The sequence below is a fragment of the Solanum stenotomum genome, chromosome 3 (assembly GCF_019186545.1).
Source record: "Solanum stenotomum isolate F172 chromosome 3, ASM1918654v1, whole genome shotgun sequence".
Classification (NCBI taxonomy): Eukaryota; Viridiplantae; Streptophyta; class Magnoliopsida; order Solanales; family Solanaceae; genus Solanum; species Solanum stenotomum.
Genome location: NC_064284.1, coordinates 45,592,583 through 45,617,010, shown reverse-complemented (window position 1 = coordinate 45,617,010; position 24,428 = coordinate 45,592,583). Strand labels below are relative to the sequence as shown.

At 33.4% G+C, this 24,428-nt stretch overlaps 2 protein-coding genes across 4 annotated transcripts in view; both read left to right on the top strand.

Moving 5' to 3' along the window:
* The window catches only part of LOC125860598 (uncharacterized), a 1,020,336-nt gene that overhangs the window by 762,088 nt on the left and 233,820 nt on the right, over positions 1 to 24,428 (top strand). The gene's annotated exons all lie outside the window — the stretch shown is intronic.
* LOC125860573 (inositol hexakisphosphate and diphosphoinositol-pentakisphosphate kinase VIP1-like) overlaps positions 2,550 to 24,428 on the top strand; it is a 470,733-nt gene continuing 448,854 nt past the window's right edge. Inside the window, exons 1-29 of one of the 3 annotated variants that reach the window (XM_049540558.1) lie at positions 2,550 to 2,643; positions 2,721 to 2,780; positions 2,845 to 2,891; positions 2,963 to 3,046; positions 3,129 to 3,192; positions 3,370 to 3,523; positions 3,957 to 4,027; positions 4,803 to 4,907; positions 5,867 to 5,959; positions 6,316 to 6,390; positions 6,798 to 6,883; positions 7,812 to 8,018; positions 8,100 to 8,199; positions 8,297 to 8,367; positions 13,136 to 13,217; positions 17,700 to 17,858; positions 17,949 to 17,991; positions 18,290 to 18,372; positions 18,586 to 18,648; positions 18,735 to 18,809; positions 19,532 to 19,648; positions 19,904 to 20,145; positions 20,315 to 20,359; positions 20,494 to 20,560; positions 20,785 to 20,856; positions 21,391 to 21,650; positions 21,800 to 21,857; positions 22,872 to 23,039; positions 23,711 to 23,785. In XM_049540558.1, coding sequence (XP_049396515.1) covers positions 2,569 to 2,643; positions 2,721 to 2,780; positions 2,845 to 2,891; positions 2,963 to 3,046; positions 3,129 to 3,192; positions 3,370 to 3,523; positions 3,957 to 4,027; positions 4,803 to 4,907; positions 5,867 to 5,959; positions 6,316 to 6,390; positions 6,798 to 6,883; positions 7,812 to 8,018; positions 8,100 to 8,199; positions 8,297 to 8,367; positions 13,136 to 13,217; positions 17,700 to 17,858; positions 17,949 to 17,991; positions 18,290 to 18,372; positions 18,586 to 18,648; positions 18,735 to 18,809; positions 19,532 to 19,648; positions 19,904 to 20,145; positions 20,315 to 20,359; positions 20,494 to 20,560; positions 20,785 to 20,856; positions 21,391 to 21,650; positions 21,800 to 21,857; positions 22,872 to 23,039; positions 23,711 to 23,785 — 2,901 coding nt within the window. In that variant the 5' untranslated portion in view covers positions 2,550 to 2,568. The remainder of the gene's footprint in view (positions 2,644 to 2,720; positions 2,781 to 2,844; positions 2,892 to 2,962; positions 3,047 to 3,128; positions 3,193 to 3,369; positions 3,524 to 3,956; positions 4,028 to 4,802; positions 4,908 to 5,866; positions 5,960 to 6,315; positions 6,391 to 6,797; positions 6,884 to 7,811; positions 8,019 to 8,099; positions 8,200 to 8,296; positions 8,368 to 13,135; positions 13,218 to 17,699; positions 17,859 to 17,948; positions 17,992 to 18,289; positions 18,373 to 18,585; positions 18,649 to 18,734; positions 18,810 to 19,531; positions 19,649 to 19,903; positions 20,146 to 20,314; positions 20,360 to 20,493; positions 20,561 to 20,784; positions 20,857 to 21,390; positions 21,651 to 21,799; positions 21,858 to 22,871; positions 23,040 to 23,710; positions 23,786 to 24,428) is intronic. The other 2 variants (XM_049540560.1, XM_049540559.1) reach the window with 2 other exon arrangements.

Below are 24,428 nucleotides of genomic sequence, written 5' to 3'. Positions count from 1 at the left end.
TGTTACTTTTATGATTATTACTTTCATGCCAAATGCTGGAAAAATTATATGGTTTATTTGAAAATTTTCTTATTGTGTATATAATATATATGAGTATTTTCTTATTGGTTAAACCGAAAACCGAACCGTTAAGTACCATAAACCGATTAACCAAAAACCGATAAGAAATATGTTGTTGATTTGGTTATCGGTTTGAAATATTTACAAACCAAAAACCGATAAACCGAACCACTAACACCTAAAACCGAACCGAACCGATCGATGCGCACCCATAAATATTTACCTCTAAAATTAGTTAAAAGATGGTGAAAAATATTTTTTTGTGTATGAAAAAAATGCGCATTTAAAAAGACACATACACACTTTGACTTACCATATTCTTTATTAAATACTTCATTAAGTATATTCAATTAACAATGACCATTCAAATATATTTATACTAATAAGATAAATAAAGTGTAATCATTCAGATATACACTTCATTTTATAAATATATCCAACATATTACTTATAATAAATTAATTGCAACTCTTCAAATCTTTTTATTATTATTTTGGACAGCATGATAACATCTTAAATATTCATTAATCAAATGAATTAAAAAAACCACTAAGTTAAATGATTATATCATCGTATTAGCATCACTAAAAGAAATTCTCAATAATATATATATATATATATATATGGTAAATGAATATGTGTTCATACAAGAATGAACATTATTTACGGTTCCTTCAAAATTCATTAATAAACTATAAAATTAAAATAATAATTCATCTATTTTAAAAGAAGCAAAATATATTCAAGAATTCAATAAATCATAGAAATTAAAATAGCAAATTAAATTTAATTAAAATGCTCAATTTACAAATCAAGACAATATCCAGTCAACAATATATAAAATTTTGTTCTTGCCAAGTATGAAAGTCCATTGAAAATTTACCACCAGCACATAGCCATACAAATATAAATTAAAAATAAAGATATCAAACTATGAAAAGTAAAAAAAAAAAAGCAAAGAGTACATTCGAATTGTGGTGAATAAATAAGCTTCATTACAACAAAAATAGAAAACATAAAAAAGTTATAAACTAGATAATTTAATTTAAAGTCGATAAATGAGAAAAAAAAAATAGAGAAAACTATAAAAAAAAATAATTACGAACAATCAAGAACTTATATAAAGTACAAACACAGCTAAAATTTTAATCCATCAATTTATCTTCGTGATCAGATCTCTTCATTTTGACAATGCCTCAAATTACTTGAGTTAATATATTTATAAAAGTAAAGAAAAAATGGGAGAGACCAAATAGTATTCCTGATAAATGTTATTTAATTATTACTCCCTCTGTTTAATAATAGTTGTCTACTATTGACTTGACTCATCTCTTAGGTAATATTACTATATTATTCTTTGACTTTATTAAATTTAGTGCCTTGAAAAAATGTGTTAGATGATAAATAATATTTAATAGTAAGGATAAAATAGACACAAAAGGTAAATTATCTCTTGATTTTCTAAATTGGACAAATATTGTTGGACAACTATTTTTAATATACTAAACAACTATTGTTGGACGGAAGGAGTATATGATAATTTGATTTCTTGTTTACTTAATATTCTGAGAGAAGAAGAAATATTTGGTTAATGCACTAAATTTTTATGGCATTATATAATTTTTTAAGAATATAAATAATGTATTGCTTGGTTGATACATAAAATTTCAGGTCAATATGTTTTTATTTACCTCATTCATTTATATTATTGTCAAGTATGAGAAAGTAATGCAATGTATTTGACCTTTTATATTCAATGCTGCCCTAACTAAAGAATTCAAGTGCAGTTATTGAACTTCAAATTCTGTCATAATGTAATTAAAATATTAGTATTTGATTAACTATTTATTTAGTATAGAGATAAATGATAATCTAATTTTATACTTTCGAGGTTTTTACCTTTAATAATATATGATTATATATATAATATATGATGTATATACCAAATAAAGAAAAATTAAGAATTTTCTTCACGATTTGAAAGTCCTTATTTTTTCGGGGAAACTAAGCAAATACCCCACTAAATAATTGATTAATGAGTAATTTCTAAACAAGAAACATTAATGATATCAATACAATATATAAATAAATATATATATATATATGATTAGGGTATTTCTTGAATTACTTTAGGATTGAGGTATGAACGTGTAATTGTTTTGAATTTTATGGCCAATTTATGTAATATTTCCTTATTAATCATATTATATATATATATATATATATATATATATATATATATATATATATAAATTAAATAATGTTTAAATGAAAAAGAAAAAGTAGTAGGTGGAAAGAAGGAGTATGATATATTTGTTGAAAGGTACGCGTGTCAATATGGGTGTTTGTTAGTGTTGTAGTAGCTTCTTCCTTGTATTGTTTGTATGTATGTACGTATGTAAGTTGCGGGATTGTTGAATCTCTAACAACTCTTTATTTATTATAATAATACTCATATCATATAATCCATTAGTGACATTATTAGTGAATTCACATTGTTTGTTTGATATGGAATTGAATGATGGGAAGAAGATAAAGATAGGGGTTTGTGTAATGGAAAAGAAGGTGAAAAGCGGCCCGGAGGTTCTCTTCTTTCATTTGTTTTTGTTTCAATTTCTCACCAATCACCATGCACACCACCATTAACACTCATTTCGCAGGTATTTTCTGCTCCCATGGGACAGATTCTTGATAGATTAAACTCATTTGGCGAATTTCAGGTAATTTACATTTCCCTTTTTTTTTCATTTCTATTGTATATCGATTGATTACATGTACATGTAGGTAGTGCATTTTGGGGACAAAGTTATTCTCAACGATCCAATTCAGAGGTACTTTAATTATTCATTCTACAATATTCTCAATTCCTAGCTATTTAATTACTACTTCTTTGTATTTGCAGCTGGCCCTGTTGTGATTGCTTGATTGCCTTCCATTCCACTGGATATCCTTTGGACAAGGTTGAACAATATGCTGCATTGAGAAAGTATGTAACTATTTTCTCCTTCTTCCTTTCCTTGTCAAATTTAAACTACTCTCTCAACTATCTATCTGCTCCTCTCTCTTAGGCCTTTCCTTGTCAATGAATTGGAGCCCCAACACCTTCTTCATGATCGCAGAAAAGTATATGAGGTTGCTACCTCAACCTTTTTTATGTTTATGTTCATGTTCCCCCATTATCCTGTTGACAACCCCCCTCCCAACTTACCTTGTATAAAAGCAGTGACTTCTTGCTTTTTGCATCTCCATAAAACCAGCACATAATTTAGACACTTTTTTCATTTTTTGCTTTGATTTGTGGGATTTCAGCATCTAGAGATGTTTGGGATCCCGGTTCCCAGATATGCTTGCGTTAATAGAGAAGTGCCTTATCAACAACTGGATTATTTTGAGGAAGAAGATGACTTTGTCCAAGTTCATGGGAATCGCTTTTGGAAACCTTTTGTGGAAAAGCCTGTTGACGGTCAGTTTTCCTGCCTTGCGAGGATTTTGTAAGCTGTTTGTTTAGCTTAATATATCATTTGCATTAGAACTGCAAATAAATAGACTGGTATACATCAAAAGGAAAAACTCATATTTTTGTGTTCCTTGAAAATTTTGAGAAATAAATAATTAACTCAAACAGTGGGATATACATTGATGCCTCTTAGTTAAGTTCCGCTTTGATGAGAAACCAAAACTGTACCATATTATATTATGTTGTAACTGCTAAATGGAGTTTGAAAAAGTTTAATTTGATTTGAGCTTAGACCTCAAGTCTATTACTTATATCTTATGACTGCTATCAGAGTGCAGGTTTCTCTTACTGTTAGAATTTGCTTTCGCATCTGCCGCATTTCTGATGTTATGCAAGTACCATTTACCGTGTCTTATGCAGTCTCACATTGTTTGAGTAGGTGATGATCACAGAATAATGATATATTACCCTAGTTCAGCAGGCAGCGGAATGAAGGAATTGTTCCGAAAGGTAAAAATTTAAAAATGACATTGTTTTTTGCACAAAAATTTGAAATTGCTTTGGCAAACTTCCTTTTGAGTCAGACACTGCAGCTCCTCTGTTATGACTATTCTGCATATGTTCTTGTATTATTTAATCAACCACTCTCCTGTATAGAAACCCCTAAATCCTAATGGGTGATTGAGGATGATCTGTCCTGATTCAGTTAGTTGTCTTTAGCTGTGGCTTGGATGCAAGTAATTTTATTCTAAAAATTTCAAGAGAGATTTAGACATTTTTCTCGAAAAGAGGTGCATTTGTCTGCTTTGCAGTTATAACCTCAATTTCTTTATACATTTCCAGGGTAATCATTCCGGAGAAGGATTTGATATGTTCCGCAACTTAAATTTTTCTTTCAACATCACTGAAGATACTTAGAGAGATGGATTTTTCATTTCTTTCATTGGGATAGTGTCAAGACTTATTTCAGTTTCCTGCTTCTCCTTTGGCTTCATAGGCTTCTAGGTGTCTACTTGTGACATTTCTTTTGTACTGAAAATTATGAGAGAGAAAAATTGTAATCCTGAAGCGAGCGTCTCCTTGTCAGTTGCTTATCTGTAATAGCAGGATTCATATCTTTTAAAAACATTGCAACTTTTAACAATTGAAGTTCTCTTATTAAATCATCCATATCCTCCACCATAGTTTGTGTCAATTTGTCGGATTTATACTTGACGATAGATTTGATAGTATGTTGTACATGCAATTCGGTTTGATGTTCTTAAACTTCTTTCTTTTTCTTCAGGTTGGTAACCGCTCAAGTGAGTTCCATCCAGATGTTAGAAGAGTGAGACGTGAAGGATCATACATATACGAAGAATTCATGCCTACAGGAGGAACAGATGTTAAGGTTCCTTAGTTTATTTTTTGGTATCTTAGAGTGAATGAGCTTAACTGTCATTGGCAATTAAACTTGATTTTCTTTTTATGGTGGGTAGCATATCTCAGGTATTATTATGTCTGGCATAAAGATGTTAGTGGGCCCATAATTTTTTGAATTCTTTTTGTTGGATAGTAGATGCTGTGAGGAGAAATTTTAATTAGATTAAACATTGATGTAATACATGACATGGGATGATATAATTAACCATACTTTATCAATACTTGAAATTGTGGCACACTTGATCCCTCTATACATGTTTAATAAACACTGTTAGCTTTTCATTAATTCTAAATTGTGAAAAAAAAAAAATTGAGAAGGAAACAAACATTAAAGATGGTAAAATATTTTAGAGGGAAATAGGCTATAAAGAAGTCTCAAGGAAAAATTAAAAGAAGGGATAATGAGCTAAAGTAGGAGATAGAGTAGTGACAAGGCTAATTTTTAAGAACTTGGGTGGTACTTTTGGTTACATATTCTGAAGAGATCGATGGAGCAAGGAACACAAGTTTTTTGGACTCCGGGAATGTCTATAGTGGAGATAGTAACTTCTCAATATTTCCATGTTACTGGTCTCATAGAGCTAAATGCAAGTCCAATAATTGTCTCCGGGAGTACCCATCATGAGATGGTGACTTTTTAAAATTTCCATGTTTCCTTCGATATGTTCTTTCCTATAGCTTCTTCCCAACCCTCACAGTCCCCAAAAAGGAAAGGTAAAATGACAGAAAACCATACCTCATATACTGATCTCATTTATTTATAGTAAGAGCTAGCAACTTTTTCCATCTACATCTTAGCTCCCATGTGTTTACCTCTTGGACTCATAAGGGATCTTCATTAGAGAAAACTTAATGGAAATCCTTTTTCACAACTTTGCTCGTGATGTGCGCATATCCTTGATCTTTTTTTTTATTAAATTTTCGTAGGTGTATACTGTTGGCCCAGAATATGCACATGCAGAGGCAAGGAAATCTCCGGTTGTTGATGGAGTTGTGATGAGAAATCCTGATGGAAAAGAAGTTAGTAATTTCTTCAACATATCATCGGCAACTTTTGAAGTCCGCGTTTTGTCCGTTCCTTTTTTTTTTTTTCAATATCCTGAGGCACACAGTCAGAGAAGAAAAGGAAAATAACGGTGATATCATCTTTTTATTTACTGTGTGCATTTGGCTCAGGAGACAGAAGTAGTTTTGACAAAGTAATAACTTATTGATGTGGGAAATTTCCCCATATACAAGGTTCATGGAGAAACATATCATGTCCCACTTAAATGTCTTCTGTATATAAGTAAATTTGTCAAAGTACTGATCTTTTCCTCTAGCAGCAGATATGTGCTTATATTTGGCTACACGTTCAAAGTTGCTTCATTTTGCAGGTCAGGTATCCTGTTCTATTAACCCCTTCAGAGAAGCAAATGGCAAGAGAAGTTTGCATAGCTTTCAGGCAAGCTGTAAGTCACTTAAGTCTTCCAATATTTTTCCACAACATCTGGAAATATGAAGTTAGATACTTCTCATCTGGTCTTCATGCTTATACTGTGGGTGTATATTCTATCTCAAAATGGGGTAAAACTTTGCTCGAGTTCTCTCTAACCATTGGCGGAGCCTTAATTTGTGGCATGTGAAGGATCATCCAACTGCTGACGATAGATGATACTAGTCCCCCCAGCTATAATACAGTTACTTGACTGATTTCTTACTTTGCTGTTTATATTATTTAGAAATACATGAATATTTGTTGAATTGTTTCCCGGACCTCTAAACTGAGGCATACTATGCTGGCAGTTTTCGTTTGATGGTGTTGTAGACTACATTGATGGAAAAGAAAAGGATGACAATTTCTCTTCCTTTTGTTTAGGTTTGTGGCTTTGATCTGTTGCGTTGTGAGGGGCGTTCTTATGTTTGTGATGTGAATGGCTGGAGCTTTGTGAAGAACTCTTACAAGTAATGTTTACGATGCTTCATATTCTTCACCAACAAGAAAGTAAATGAGGAAACTTCCTGTCCAGTCTATTTACTGTTTCGCTTTTCAGCATTACTCCTTTCAGCTTCTTAATACAAAATGGAACATGTATCTTATGCCCTAATTGGCAGAAAAAGAAAATGGAGAAAGTAAAATGGAATCTCTTCCTTAAATGGAAGGGAGAAATCGATGACTGGATGGGGTATATAAAATATGCCTTTACTGGGGATAAGATTACTGAAATAAAGGTGAAAGTAATCGTCTACTTCCTCTTGAATCTGAGATCTCAAGATATATTAACCATCGGAGAACTTAATTCTGTACATCTGTAATGTAGCTGATTTAAAATTCCCTTCAAGAGATATCATAATCCTCGCGAATGACGCTTTATCTACTTTCACATAATGAAATTCATACGGGCTCCTACCAAATGGAGTACAATAATGACCAGTACTAAGTAGGATAAATGACACCCAAAAACAGGTAAAAAGATAAAAAAAGAAAATGTTGAAACCTAACCTATGTGTTAAGAGAATATGTCAACATCAATATGTTCACTTGTAGTTTTTATCCTGACACAAGGATTTAAAGATTTATGTGCTTGATTGGTTTAAGACCTTGTGTTCTGCCCCATATATGTTTTGACTGCACATCCCTTTCTCAGAGTGGTACTCCCAATGGTAAGAGCTAGATTTTATAGTTGAAGATTTCATTCATACCTGTATCATGAGTTCTAAGTTAAAATATTTTTCTTGATATTTTGATTATTGTTGGTCGTGTTTTCATTATTAACATTATCATTACTGTCATGGAGTACAGCAGAAGTGGTAGCACTATAGTGTCATCATCTGTACCCACATTATTGTTTCGGTTCTAAAAGGGAGTTATTGCTATGATGTCTGAGAACAGGTACTATGATGATGCGGCGTGTGTGTTGAGGAAGATGTTTCTAGATGCAAAAGCTCCACATCTTTCATCCAGGATACCACCAACTTTACCATGGAAGGTTAATGAACCTGTTCAGCCTTCTGAGGGACTAACACGTCAAGGAAGTGGGCTTATTGGCACATTTGGACAATCAGAGGAGCTTCGATGTGTAATTGCGATTATTCGGCAGTAAGACATACCTGTTTTCTTCATTTCCTTTGTTGCCAAAAAACTTTTAGTTTCCTCTTTAATCATTCTCAATTTGTGCAGTGGTGATAGAACTCCAAAACAGAAAGTGAAGTTCAAGGTCACTGAGGAAAAGCTCTTAAATTTGATGTTAAAATATAATGGGGGAAAACCAAGATCTGAGGTGCTTCTTTGATTTTCGTTGTCCAATCTGCTTTTTAACTATATTCCCGATGTTTTAGAGTACAGTATTGTTATTTACTCTCCACAACCTGCTGCAGACAAAGCTTAAGAGTGCCGTGCAATTGCAAGATCTTTTGGATGCCACCAGAGCTCTAGTACCACGTACTAGGTAAGTAAAACTTATTGTCATTCTTAATAGAAGCTCTATCTCATTAATTTCTTAAACTCATATTTTGCTATTGCCTTCTGCTTTTGATCTTCATCCTCAAACCTGGATAACATCAGCACGTTTCACCTATAGCTATAAGAGTAATTATGAAGACTATTAACCTGATAAATAATAGTACTTTTTATCTGGACCTCACTTGTGAGATTACACTACATATGTTGTTGTATCAACTTGACAGATTTTGGCTTTTAAAGATGTACAACATTGGTTCTGAGATCAATTAAAGAGGACTGACTATTAAACAATGTTTATACTGATTATCATCTAGGCTTTAATTTATTGGAGATGACAGCTAGAGTTCAAAAAAACAGGTATATCATTCGAACAAAAGGACATTCATACCCTCACTTTCAATCCTAAGATTGTGAGTTTGAGTCACCAAGCAAGCAAAAAGGTGGGAGCTCCTAGGAAGGGGCAAGAAAAAAAAAAGGACATTCATATGTTAGTGATGTAACAAAGACCCTAGCAGAGGCGAATCTAGGATTTTTCGAACATGAGTGCATCAAGTAAAATGTATTGAAGTGAGAATTGATCATTAATCCTCAAGGTGAAAAGCTCAACATTTAACCATGTGGACTATTTAGACTTCTTGTAGTATGGGTACAAGAATGTAATATTATACAAAATCTTAAAAAATATACATATAAAATATCTAATTTTACGAAGAGACCACGGGTGCAGATGCCCTATTTTTTTGCTGTAAATTCGCCACTGGGCCCTAGTACACTAGTGCACACATTTCATGGTTAAAGGAGGATGGAGAGGCTCAAAGTTAAATTGATTATGTTTGCTCGTAAAATCTTGACTCATGAAATTTTTTATATCATATTATCTCAAAAGTTTCATGGATAAAATCTATGTAAATTTCATAGAGGGTCACATAACTATCACTTTTTTTCATAAAAGTCACTTAACTATTATTTCTAACAAAAAACTCTCTAAACTTTGAGTATACTAACACAAAAATCACACAACCGGGAAATACTAACTTTCTGGTGGATAACCCATTTTTTGCTCTTCTTTAAAAAGCTAATAAATAAAAATTCAATTAAAAAGCTTCGACCCGACCCAAAACCCATATGTAGAAAGTAAATAACCCTTCATATTCTTCCCTTTTCCCTATCACTTAAACATGTTTGGTTTGAAAAAATAATGGTAAACAAAATAACTTCCATCCAGATGAAAATATTTGCTACCGAACACTAGAAAATACCTTCCTAATTAAATTATTTACCTTAAAATTGACTTCTATCATACAAAATAAGTAACTTTTTGTTTTGTTTCATATATAAAACAGTAGAAAAATAATCTCATTAAACCTTGCAATTAAATCAAACAACAATGTTGCATTTGTCCACTCCAGGTAAAGAGACAAGTCAAAGAAGAAGAATACTATTCATATATGCCTTTTCTTTTTGTTGATATTTAATTGGACATGGAATGTATGATGTTCATTTAAATTTATAATAATAGTGACAAACATTATTAAGGTGATGATCAAAATTTTGATCTAGTATAGAAAATATCAAATAAAAAATAAATTTAAATAGTTAGATAAATACAATTCTTAAGAATTATATGAAAAAGTGGTTTATAAGATGCTAGTAAATTTTATATGTTAAACGTATTTAGATTCTCCACAGTACTAAACGTATCATATGTTACTGCAAGAAATATAGAGTAGTATGCATTTTGAAATAAATATAACAAGTAGCAGTAGTTATAATAGTTGAGATTCTCCAACTAGTTCCAATATTAACCATTAACAAAGAATAGAAAAGAAGTAATTGAAACATTTAAACTTTTTTGAATAAAGAATGTGAAAGATTAAAAATCAATATGTGAAAAATATGTGATAACATCTATCTATCTATCTATCTACCTATTTATATATATTTATATATATTATTATTATTATATTATACTACCTTAAAAGGATGAACTCCCCTAACTTGAATGTTAATTACTATAATACCTCCAACTTAAAACATCCAATTTAGTGTATCTTTTTATATTTTATATTATCTTACATTTATTATATTGTAAAATATATCAAAAGCCTATAATTTTTCACATTAAAGGTTGGGACTTTTTCAAAAAGTTTTGACTTTCCAAAAAGTTGTGATTTCTCCATGAGTTGTGATCTTTTCAAAGGGTTGTGACTATTCCAAATGGTTGTGATTTTTCCCAAGAGGTATGACTTTTTTAAAGCGTTGTAAATTTTTGGATGAGTTGTGACTTTTCTGAAGGATTGTATCTTTTCTGATAAGGCACAATAAGCACATGTTCATATTACCTTTATTGGCTATAAATAAAGGGTTACCTCATATTTTTAGACTTCAAATTTTCTATGTTGTGTATTCTTTTTCTTCTTCTTCTTAAAACACTAAAACACTCAATTCAGTACATATTCTATATTTATATATAATATAGTATAAAATATATTAAAAGAAGACACTTTTTCACATTGAAGGATTGTGACTTTGAAGGGACGCAAGAGTTGAAGCAACGGGTTTTAAGGTAAAAATACAATATGGGTAAAAAACCCCAAAGTACGAAAAAAAAACATAAAAGTAAATTCCTGAATTCTAAGGGTGCCACGTAGACTGGCCTAGAATTTTCTTTTATATATATAAGATTCAAACCAAACATGTTAAACTGGTAGGGAAAAAGGATTAACTAGTATGAAGGGTTATTTATTTTCTTCAAAAGTGAGTTATCCACCAAAAGTTAGTATTTTCCTATTGTGGGATTTTTGTGTTAGTATGCTCAAAGTTTAGTGATTTTTGTGTTAGAAAGGATAGTTAAGTGATTTTTGGTAAAAAAAAAAAAAAAGTGATAGTTACGTGCCCATCTATGATATTTACCCGATAAAATCTTGAACTTATCAGAGTGATCTGCTTTTGGCCCTACCTCACTTTGAAGGACTTTATTTACACTCTTTAGGGGTCGTGGTAGAGTGTATTAGCAAAAATAATGCATGCATTAACTTTGTGTATTAGTAGTACCTTGCTTGGTACCTTTTCATGCTATATATAATTAATGCTTGCATTAATTAGTATACATTCTATTGTGTATTGAGGAATATATTATTAATACCATGAACTTCTAGGTATTAGTAATGCAAAGAGATTTAATACATGCATTAGCATGATTAAAGACCTAATTACTTCTCAAACCCCTTTTACATCTTTTCCACCAATAATTGTGGAGGATACATTTGATTAAATACATATTTTTATGCAATGCATGTTTTTATTAATATACAGTGCCGGCTCAATGCTTATAAAAATTAGGCATATGCCTTAGGCCCCCAATTTTAGGGGGCCTCTAATTTTGACCACGATAAATTATGTGTTAATTGTTTTTATAGAAAAAATTAATTATCTAAAACAAATGTATTTTTCTTTAAAAAATAGTATATTATTTTATTCTCCTTAACCTCAATTAAATAGAAGAAATCAAGAAAAATGTTGTTTTGTCTTCTTACATTCTCTTCACTAACTCTAGCGATGTAATTTTCTAGACCCGTTTTATACTATATGTAAGTTAGAGCTCTATCAAAAATATGAATCAATAGTAAAAATCATGTTTTGGATAAAGTGAATTACAAGCTTGTTTAGATTGACTTATTTCATGAGTTTTTAAACCAATAACAAAAAAGGTTTATAAGCAGTTTGTCAACTTATTACTTATAGAATAATGTTAACAATTTATATAATAATTGCCTCAGCTAAAAGATTTTAGGCCTTTAATTGAAATTTCGCTTTAGGCCTCCAAGTACGTTGAGACGCCCCTGTTAATATACCAAACAAAACAATGCACACAAAATATTTTATATATAATTAATGCAAACATAATTAATCAAGCATTACTAATACACTCTATTTAGCATTATTTTTATACACCTTTTACTGTGATCTGTGTGTTGCAAATTATTGTTGATCATTGTTTCTCATTCTTTTCAATCAGTTATTAGAATATATTTTTTTGTAAGGCTTCTGTTTGTTCCAGGATTGTGTGTTTTTGTACTATGGGTGTAATGATAAACAGAAGGAACAATCTTGTTTGTGTCCTCATTCTCAAAATACAACGTACTTTGGGTAGTTGTTGAATTTGTTGTTGTTGTTGGGTTCAGTCTATCTCTTAGACTCATACTGATGATATATGATAGTCATTGTTGCTTTCACTGTTCTGAAAACTAGAGAGGAAGTGTTCTAATTATAATTATCATTTTTCACCTTTCTTGACCTGATCGTGTGAAACCCTGTTCCCACAAGAAGCCCAAAGTAAAGGAAAGACTAAAGAATAAAACAACAAAATGTTTTAGACTAAACGTTTACTTGGATCATACGTGTATAACATGTTTTCCAAGTAAACGTTTGATGTTCCTTTTCTGAAGAAGCCTAAGGGGTTTCCTGTCTTAAACAAGACTGGGCAACTTTTAGGTTATTACGCCTCTTGGGACCACTATAAATAAGGGGAATTCAACTGTTGCCCCTAAAAAGAGTTGCTTTCCATGTATGTTGGAATATGCTATCTGATGCATTACACCCTTTACTGACCAATTTTTTCTATTTTTGTCCTGATTCTATTCAGTCTCTTCCATTCTTATAGAATAAAATGCTGTAATTTGCAAAGAAAAAATGGTTGTTATTTACTAATTGGAAAAGGCCAATCTGAATTTGTTGCTCACTCTTTTTTATAGACCTGGTAGGGGAAGTGATAGTGAAGCAGAAGATTTTGAGCATGCTGAGAAGCTACGTCAAGTTAAAGCAGTTCTTGAGGAGGTCGACACTATCTTCTTTCTCTATACATTTAGCATGTCATACTGTCATTGTTAATACATGTTGTAATGCAAATTATTTTCATTTTCTTTTCTTAAAAAACATGAAAGGAATATCATAATAAGCTAGAGGATAAGATCTAATATATTTTACTTTTAATTCTTTACTTTCTTCGATATCTAGGTTATGTCATTCCAGATTATAATTTATTTTGAAGTAACTTTTGTTACTTTGATTCCTTTGTGTCCTTTTGGGGTTACATGTCATTCAACAAAGAGTGAATATAATTGAAGTTATTAAATTTGGGACATTGAAAGGTGAAACCTTAGCGCCCCCNCCAAAAAAAAAAAAAAGTTTAATTCTAGTAAATGAATGGTATTGAGGATTACCCTGATCAAAGTACCTCCCTTGTGGATTTCAATATTAAATAAACTTAGTCTAATTTTATTTTTTAAAATTGCATGTTGCTTGTCTATTTGATTTTACATTTAGAATGTGTTACTCCGTAGTCTTTCAAAACTTGACCATTTATTTCTTTTGGATTTTGTTTTCAATCACTTTTCTTAAGAATTTTCTTCTTTCTTCACCAATCATTTCTATGGGAAGTTAATATTAATAATATTTTTTAGTTGTCCTCTTATAATTGAAATTATGCTTATTCAGTAGATAGTGAACTCTGGGAGCTAGTGGTAGAGGTCGGGAGGGTGAATGACAGGATGATGAGCATCAAGCTAGTTGTTGGAGGGCTTACTCTTAATGTTATGAGTGCTTACGCACTGCAAATGGGCTTGGACGAGGAGGTCAAAAAGCACTTCTAGAGGATTTGGACGAGGTCATACGATGTATCCTTCTCACTGAGATAATATTTTTAGGAGGAGATTCCAATGGCTAGACCGGGACAACTTCTATGGGCTTCGATGATGTGCATGGGAATTTCGGTTTTGGGGATAGAAATTTGGGAGTTGCACGTTTGGATTTTGCAAGAGCCTTGATTTGGTGATAGTTAACTCATGTTTTCAGTAGGAGGAGGAGCACTTGGTCACTTCTTGAAGTATGGTGGCCAAGACGTAGACCCAAATCTACTACCTACTCTTTAGGAAGAGTAATAAAGGTTTAGACAAGGACTGCGAAGTTATTTTGAGTGAGAACCTTAAAACCCAACACAAACTCTCAGTAGTGGATCTAGAGATTAAAAGAAATAGGACGAAGAGGGCTTTGTATGGCCAACCAAGAATTAAGTGGGGTGGATGGGGGGATTTCTTAAGGATAAAATCCAAGAGTTGAGAGAGAAGTTTATGGCTATGGGGGCATGAGAGAGTAGTGAGGACGCTGAAAGTATGTGGAGTAGGACAATTAAGTGTATTAGGGAAGGAACTAAGGAGATGTTAGGGGTATTGAAGAGAAATTTTGGTGGGCATAGACAAAACAGGAGGTGGAATAGAGAGTATTGAAGCCAAGAAGATTGCTTACAGGAAGTTCAACAACAACATACCCCATGAAATCCCACAAAGTGTGGTATGAGGAGGATAGAGTGTAAACAGGCTTTAGTGATGTTCTGAAAGATCCTCGACTCAAACAAATCAAGTCGTAATTAAAAGAAAAATGGCAGGGGAGAGAAACATGACAACTAATAGCTTATGGAAAGTTCATAGAGACAAAATACAAGGAGGAGAAGACAACGAATAGGGAGAGGTATAAGGAAGCAAGGATAGTGGTCACGACGACTAAAATGACATTATTCTAATGCTTGTACGAAGAACTAGATGACATAGGTGGGGAAAATATTGTATAGGCTCTCCAAGACCATAGAAAGGAGGACATGTGATCTAGACCCAAGTGAGGTGCATTAAAGACGACGATGGTTAAGTATTGGTGAAGAAGGTTCTCATAAAACGAAGATGGCGGACTTACTTCCATAAACTCCTAAATGAAGTGGGGATAGGAATGTTGTGCAAAGATCTAAGAGTTTTCTTTTCTTCTATATAAATTCAATTGCTTCAACACATGTATCAAAAGCTATTTGTAACGACATGTGGTTAAGATTATCCAGCTGGCTTGTGGAAAAACAAAATTCTACAATTCTCATAGCGAAAAGTGTGTAAATATTTTATCCATTCTCACAGAAATGCTGGCCCTTCCGTACTTGTTCTAACACTCCATTTAGGGACGTGAAAGGGTGTATTTGTGTGGGGGTGGGGGTGGGGAGTTAATGATTTAGTTCTTGTGTTACATTGTAGTTTACTCAAAAGGCATTGTTGGAGTCGGAGATTACAAAATGGTTGTGAGAAATATGGGAGAAGAATATTATTAAATTGTGTATCTACATTATTACATTGAGACCCTATTTATAGACACTACATTAGGATCCTTTTATAAATAAGATTCTATATACTATTCCTACTCCTATTCTTATTCTAAGTAGGATTGTATATACTATTATTGTTCCGATTCATATTCTAGCACTCCCCCTCAAGCTAGTGCATACAAGTCATATGTACCTAGCTTGATACAAATGTAGTTAATACAAGGACCGATAGGGGCTTGGTGAGATATTTGCTTGTTGATCACTCAACTTCACAACATTGGTCACAACATTGGTAGTCAATCTCAATGTGCTTAGTCCTCTCATGAAATACTGGATTTGATGCTTAGTGTCGATAAAATACAGAGTGATAAATTCCTAAATTATAGTGTTGCACTTCCCAAATCAAGCTTGAGAAGACTGTTTCAGACCATAGAGCGGCTTACGTAATTGACATACAAGGCTACCAAACTCTCCTGAGCAACAAAATTGCGTGGTTGCTCCATATAGACTTTTCACAATGCAGTGGTCGTCGGAAAGTGTTGAAAATCTGGTATAAAATATATGGATCGTCTTGGAACCAATAGATGAGTTGATATTAAATAAGAAAGTCATTGAAAAACTGGTTGTAACATGCTTATGCATCGGAGTATTAGATTTGATGGCGGAAAGTGGTCACAATATGAGAAATGAAATTATATGGGTAGGGTCGGAATGATGGCACGACCCAACACAAATAAGAAAGTAGTCAACGAAAAGAACGGTGCTATGCAAATCAAATATGAAAAAGTAGCCACCAGAAAGATGGCACGGTGCTACATAAATTAAACATGAAAAAGTAGTCACTAGAAAAATGGCATAGTGCTACACACAATTAAATACGAAAAAAGTAGTCACCGGAAAGATGGCACGGTCTACACAAAATAAAGTAGTCACCGAGATGATGGCACCATTCTACACAAGAAAGTAGTGCAAATCAAATATGAAAAAGTAGTCACCGGAAATATGGCATGGTGCTACATATATTGAACATGAAAAAGTAGTCACCAGAAAAATGGCATAGTGCTACACACAAATAAAATATGAAAAAAGTAGTCACCGGAAAATGGCACAGTCTACACGAAATAAAGTAGTCACCGAAATGATGGCACGGTTCTACATAAAATAAAGTAGTCACCGGAAGGATGACACAGTGCTGCACAAAATAAAGTAGTCACCAGAATGATGACACGATGCTACATAAATCAAATATAAGAAAGTAGTCACCGGAAAGATGACACATTGTTACACAAATTAAATATAAGAAAGTAGTCACCGGAATGATGTCACGGTGTTACACAAAGCAGATATGAGAAAGTAGTCACCAGAAAGATGGCATGGTGTTACACAAACACTAGCGGATACGGGTTGACACAAAACAACCTTAGAAAGTCACCGGAAATTGACGCACGGTGACCTTTTTGACTAAGTTTTCTTCCCCTGAATATGTCAATATGAGGTTCATGCATATGTCATTGGCCCTAATTTGTTAACATAACCAATGGCCAGACGGGCAACATATATGGGTCGTAGCCACCCACCGGCAGCGGAAGCTGTTTTTTTTTTAAATTTTCTACCAAGATTGTAGAAGCTCTTATACCATATGAGAGATATTGGAAAAAATATTATTGAATTATATTGAAACCCTATTTATAGACACTATAATAGGCTCTTTTTCCAACCAGGATACTTCATTATAATCCTTTTCCAAATAGGATTTTATATACTATTCATGCTCCAATTCCTATTTTAAATAGAATTGTATATACTATTATTGTTCCTATTTATATTCTAACACTGGTAATGGAATAAATCCAAGTGGGACTAGTGTTTGCTTGCCTGTAGTTTGAGGAGAGGAATTTAGAATTGGGTCACTGGTGCTTTCAAGGGGCGAATGGAAAGGAGTCTAGTTTGTAGGTCTAGTTTGGGTCCGTGTGAATTGTGGTATGTTTGGGTGGATAGATGAGGAGAGGTCTATGGTATAAAATGGTGACAAATATATTTTTTAGTATTACAGTATTCTTGTTTCACTTTCTCCATTGCTGATTTCTGAAACTGGAGATTATGTGGCTAACTTGTTCAAAATTGACATGCAATCAGGTGCTCAGTTCTTACCAATTGTTAAGATATATGTTGGATTGCAGGGGGGACATTTTTCTGGGATCTATAGAAAAGTTCAGCTAAAGCCACTACAGTGGGTTAAAGTGCCCAAATCTAATGGTGAAGGTGAAGAAGAAAGACCTACTGAAGCTCTTATGGTTCTAAAATATGGAGGTGTTCTCACTCATGCTGGAAGAAAGCAGGTTCGACTACACAGTAATATTTAGTTTAATGTTTCCTTCTGTCTTGCCCAACTTTAACCTTTCTTCTTGTTTTTTGAAATTTCTTGGCAGGCTGAAGAGCTTGGAAGATACTTCCGTAATGACATATATCCAGGTTTGGCATGAATTCTTGGACGTCTCACATTTCCAAACTTTTACTCCAAAATTCATATCATGTCATCCTTTTGATAATGTTTTCTGACTTGACATTTAGAAATTTCCAGATAAACTACTTCCTACTTAAACCCCTTGTAAAAGAATGCTGTGTCCAATCTCTGTAGATGCAGATGATTAATGATTTTTGACTGAACTTTTTTTTTCTGCGTTTTGGTCAGTCAGATATCTTGTATTTGGGGTGTGGGGTGAGGTAATGGTTATTGCATATACTATATTCACTCTGATTTGAACCATAGGTGAAGGTACTGGCCTACTTCGTCTCCATAGTACATATCGTCATGACTTAAAGATATACAGCTCAGATGAGGGTCGTGTGCAGGTTTTCTTCTTTTCTCTTCCTAATATATTATTGAATATTGGAAGTGTCGACTGTTTTTCTCTTTGTTCTCCAATTCTTTTTCCATGTAACTCTTTGGCATGTCAAATTATCTCATATGAGTTCTCTAGACTATTCAGCTCTTATGTTTGCAAAAAACTATATTTATTTTCTTTTCTAATTGTTGAGTTTGCGTTGTACACAAATTGTTGGTAGATGTCCGCCGCTGCATTTGCCAAAGGTCTACTTGACTTGGAAGGACAATTGACACCTATCCTGGTCTGTATTCATGTTCAAATCTCTGCTTCTTGTATTGAATTCACAACTGAAATTAAATGAAGTATATATTTCTTTTTCACTTGAAGGTATCACTGGTTAGCAAGGATTCATCTATGCTGGATGGACTTGCCAATGCCAGTGTTGAGATAAAAGAAGCAAAGGTTGTTCTCTTCTTGCATTGAATTATAAGTTTGTTATTATATTTGAAGATCTATATCTAGTTCTTATTTGAGTTTGTGGTTGTTTTTTTATCTTTAGTTCTTTTTTGTTCGAGGATACGTCCATTTTCTGATATGGATTTTAGTAGTGAAGAGTTCAAATGATCTAGCAGTAGCCACAGGGTCCAGTGAAAGCTTAAAGTAGTGATCACATAAGCTTAACCTTTTTGAAATTTTTTTACGTACTGTGATCATATTCAAAGAAAGCTGGCTACTGAATTTTCCCCTTTCGTATTAAAACATGAAGTTGTTGTCAAAGAGTGTTATCATATTTGACTTCAATCTGCTTGTGGACATGACCTTACCACCTATGTTCTACCTAAAATAAGTTTTCTTATATGTAAATTGAATATGAAGATTACATTGGAACCCAAAGTGCATGCTGCAAATATTTGCTCTATCATGGTGTTATTGTGATGCATTTGAAGCATATGAGAACCATCGGAATTTGATGGTCTAATACCAGAATTAAGGTACTTTTGACAGAGTGGTTTATCGAATGTCAGAGCCTCCTTTTAGCTTTTGGAAATTACTCGATAGTTTAATGATGCAAGTCATAGATAGTAGTAAATCTTCCAGCATATTGCTCCCAATGTGAGGATCTTTAGGACCTTTGAATTCTTACAAGTTTGTGATTGTTAAGATAAGCTTTCCCCTTGTTACAGGCGAGGTTGAATGACATAATTACTTCTGGACCAAAGACTAGTGGATCTTCAGAAAAGCCTTGGATGGTTGATGGAGGTGGACTCCCACCTAATGCATCTGAACTTATGCCCAAGTTGGTAAGTCTTAATTTGAATGTCCTGATGGATCAATCTTCTTGACAAAATAAACCTCAAGCATCTGCAGCATATTTTTCATTCTCATTGTTGCATTTTTATCCTGTTTATGCCCCCGCTCCACTTCCTTTCCTTCTCTGTGACATAGTTTATTTTCAAGCTTTTGGATTTGGTTTTTTGGTGTATTCTTTTCTTTTTTTGTTTTTGGTTGCTTTGGGCCTTTCTATTTTCATCATCTCAAATCTGTCTTGCAATCAGGTGAAATTGACTAAGATGGTGACAGAACAAGTGAAGCTGCTTGCTAAGTATGAAGATGAAGAACTCGCAGAGACAAGTTCCTATGATGTGATTCCTCCGTATGATCAAGCTAAAGCACTTGGTAAAACAAATATAGATGTTGATCGTATTGCTGCAGGCTTACCTTGTGGCAGTGAGGGATTTCTACTCATGTATGTGCGTTGGAGAAAACTTGAGAGAGATTTATATAATGAACGGAAAGAGTAAGCTGTTTCTAGTTGGATTTACTTCTTTTATAATTGAATATTCTATAGCTACTCAGACCTGTAGATACTTTGCGATTGTCCTTCATTGAATCTGTGCTATTGATTTTTTTTATTAAAGTGGTATCTTTATTGCTTATATTCTCCCTAACACACTATTCAATTACAGTCGTTATGATATCACTCAAATTCCAGATGTTTATGACTCTTGCAAGTAAGTCAGCTCTCTGACATGCCTTATCGCTTTCTTAATGCAAAAAACATGAAGGATTTTCTTCATTTAAGTTCCACTGAAAGACCATAATATACATAGTGTCTGTTTTAGTTATTTTCTGAATTATTTCACAGGTATGATCGTGTGCACAACTCACATCTAAAGCTAGAGGATTTGGATGAACTCTTTGAAGTTGCAAAGGTACAAACAAGTTAGAAAAAAGTGTACTGTTTTGAGCTCCCCAAATTTTTTCTCAGTAGTGACAAACAACTGTGATGGTGCTGTTGATTTTAGTGGCTTATCTTTAGGCTACTAGTTTCCTGTGTACATTGTCTATGTTGTCGTACAATGAAGATTTTGCAGTGTTGACTTAAGAGTAAGCATGTCTAACTCCTATAAAATATTATTCTGCTTTTGTATTTCAGCTCCTCGCAGACGGTGTTATTCCCAATGAGTATGGGATCAATCCAAAGCAGAAGCTGAAGATTGGATCAAAAGTAAAGTTCTTCAGAGCTATTTGCATTTTTCACATTTTTCCTCTGTGAGTTTGAATAATTTATACCTACTTCTTGTCTACCTACTACATGTACTGTCACTGATGACCCAAAATTAATTTTTAGTCTTAAGAGTGAACAAAGAAGTGGATGGACTTTGAAAGACAGTTTTGATATGTCTCTTAGCTTGCAGAGTTACCTTCTGCTTCTGTTAGTGTATATCTAGATGGAATCCTCTGCCCCTATGCCTCTAGTCAAATAATAGTGTACGCTACAACCTAGAACATCTGGTTTATGAGTTAAAGAGTGTTGAGGTTTACCACTGAATATTGAGGCAAGGAATGCAGGCAAGTTCATGTAGATGACTTTTTTGCTTGCTGATCTGACTATGCTAAAAATTAACATAAAAGTAGCTCTGAGTATGGTCAGGAGTCCCTTTAATTACATTTAAATCATATATCTGGTAGACCTTTGCTTTATTGTAAATGAAAGCTACGTAGAGACTTGAATACATCATCTAAGATTTTGACATTTTAGATTGCTCGCCGATTGTTGGGGAAAATTTTGATTGATCTGAGGAATACTCGGGAAGAAGCTCTAAGCATTGCTGACTTGAAGAGTAGTCAAGACCACGATTCAGCAGTGAATGAGACGGGTAATGAAGATACAGAATATCATCCCAAGCTTAACAATAGGAGTGATCACAACCTTAAAAAAAGAGGTAGCTTCACCAGTGAAAAATCAACAGACCAGGATGATGATGAGGACAAAGAGACCAAGTACCGGTTAGATCCAAAGTATGTGGTCTTTATCATTAATAAATAAAGATGTTTGCTGAATCCGTATATCATCTTATGGACATTTAGACATTGCTCCAAAAATAAAGGAAAATCTGCTAATACTTCTACTATATTATTTGTGATGTTTTCTGATTTTCTTTTGTCAGGTATGCAAATGTGAGGACACCAGAAAGACATGTGCGGACACGCCTTTACTTTACATCAGTGAGTGAAAACCTCCAATTGAGTGTTGTAATTATTTCTAATTTTCTACTGTATTGTGCAGCAACTGCCAGTGCTTTTCTTCCATTCCTCTTAATCCTGAACCCTACATCCTTAATTTTCTAGCTATAACTGGCTAAACATAAAAACAAAAAGTATAACACGTAGAAATTGACAGTCCATAAATATAAATAACGGTGGCAATACATGTTTAAAGGTGTGAATGAGAAATGAAGGATTGTGACTTTTTCGAAGAGTTGTCCTTTACGAAAGGTTGTGTCTTTTCTAAAGGGTTGTGACCGTTCTTAAAGGTTGTGCCTTTTCCAAAGGGTTTTGACCTTTCTAAAAGGTTGTCCCTTTTCCAAAGGATTGTGACCTCTCTGATAAGGCACAATTAACACATTTTCATACTACCCTTTTTGTTGGCTATAAATAGAGGGGTTTTCTCTCATTTTTCTGCATCGAATTTTCCTTCTCTTTCATACATTTTCTTTAACGAAATAGAGGTTTTGTGTGATCTCGTTGTTACTATTTGAGTTCGACGAAGTTATCGAAGTTTGAGGTACCATTACTTCTTTAATAGTTTATCCGTTTTATCTTGGGAGGAAATAATCCACAACCTCGGGTACAGTGAGCGGATTAAATTCAGGACACTCAATCATTTTTGTGGACTCGCTCACCTGATTCTGACTTTTAAAGTCTGGGGAAAACACTTGATGCCAGCACCAGGATGAAGTGATGATGTTACGTGAAGTGCCTCAAAAACCTTTTCTTATCTTTCTTCAACTGGCTTTACGTTATGTTACAAACTCTATATTCCCATAGCTTTGTATTTCCTTCCTTAAAATATCGATTCTGCTAATTTTCTATGATTAAATTATTGTTTAATTCTTATAGTGCTTTTCAATCTTTGTTTTTTTTCTGGTCTTGTCTGTTTTAGATTTACCATTAATTTTAATTTGTATTATTTATCTTCCCTTGTCTAACATTCTAGTTTTACAATTGTTTGATGGCCAGGAGTCACATATACATTCCTTGATGAATGTTATTCGTTACTGCAACTTGGATGAGTCTCTTCATGGAGAGGCCGGCCTTGTGTGTGACAATGCTTTAGATCGCATGTTCAGAACCAAGGAGCTTGACTACATGAGTCATATTGTATTGAGGATGTTTGAGAACACAGAGGTTGGTACAACCTAGTGATCCTTAACTGAGGCACAAATAAAAACAAAACCACGGTATTACTAGTTACTGAAGTGTGTACCTGTCTTTTTTTTTGCATCCGTAGAATTGATTTGAAGTTAAAAACCTGCTTTACTTTGTGTTTTGAGAAGGTAGTGATGGTGCATCATTGCCTCTTCCTCTTGTTCTTGCTATTTCACAAATAACAAGTGTTATCTTGAATGTGAGGTGTATAAGAACTGAGAATAACTTTCAACCTTTTCATTTATATTCAATAAGATAAAAAGGTGTTCTTTCCAAACCTATTCAGCATAATAAGACCCTCTGCATTCTTCGTTGGTATAAAGTCAGGTATGATTCTTGATTTTAATGGACATAGGGTATGGATCAATGGAAAAGATAATGCAGCTAAATAAATATGCATTATTTTGAAACCTAAGAATAGATTATAATAGGCAACTTAATACAAGTATAAATCCAGCAGATTTTACATCTTCCAGTGTTCCCATTCAAACTGTGTTCAAAAGGCAACTTGTTTCGACGGAAATATTTTTTTGGCTATTAGAAGTAAATGTGTGAAGTACAAATCAAGATTTGTGTTTTCTTATGTTGGAAATGAGAAACTCATGTGGGAAATGTCTACCGGATTCATTTCCTATCTTTATTTGTTTTAGGTGCCTTTGGAAGACCCAAAAAGGTTTCGCATAGAAATGACTTTCAGCCGTGGAGCAGATCTATCATCATTAGAGGTACTTTGTATCCTTTTCAAGTAATTAAAAAAGATATCTATGTCCACACTCTGTGAAGTCCTAGAGATATTCTCACGTATGGTCACACAACTGTATCCACTATAACAATAAAGTCATATTTTGTCACATTGAAGTAGTTGAACTTTACCCACTATAAAATAGTAAATTCTCTAAATTTACCCACTATAACAACAAAACGTACCCATCAAGGTGACTTTACAGATACAATTGGTAATATTTTGTGATTTTACTGGTTTTAATGTGAAGAAAAGTAGTTCTGTGGTGTTATAGTGATATATTTCTGTTACATTATGTGTGACAATTAGTTTTGTGACTTTGTTGTCATTGTGGCTAAGTTTAGCGACTGCAAGTGAAATTAAAACCGTGTTTCATTGAGGGTGTGTTTGGTATGAAGGAAAACATTTTTCGGAAAATGTTTTTCAATTTTCTCATGTTTGGTTGGGCTAAATGTTTTGAAAATGTTTTTCAAATCAACTCATTTTCCTCAAATTTAAGGAAAATGACTTCCCTTCTGAACTTAAGGAAAGCATTTTCCAAAACTCTTTTCCAACTTCAAATTACAATTATTTTTTTGTTGAAAAAATCAATTTATTTTGTCCCTACCCTCAAACCACCCCCAACC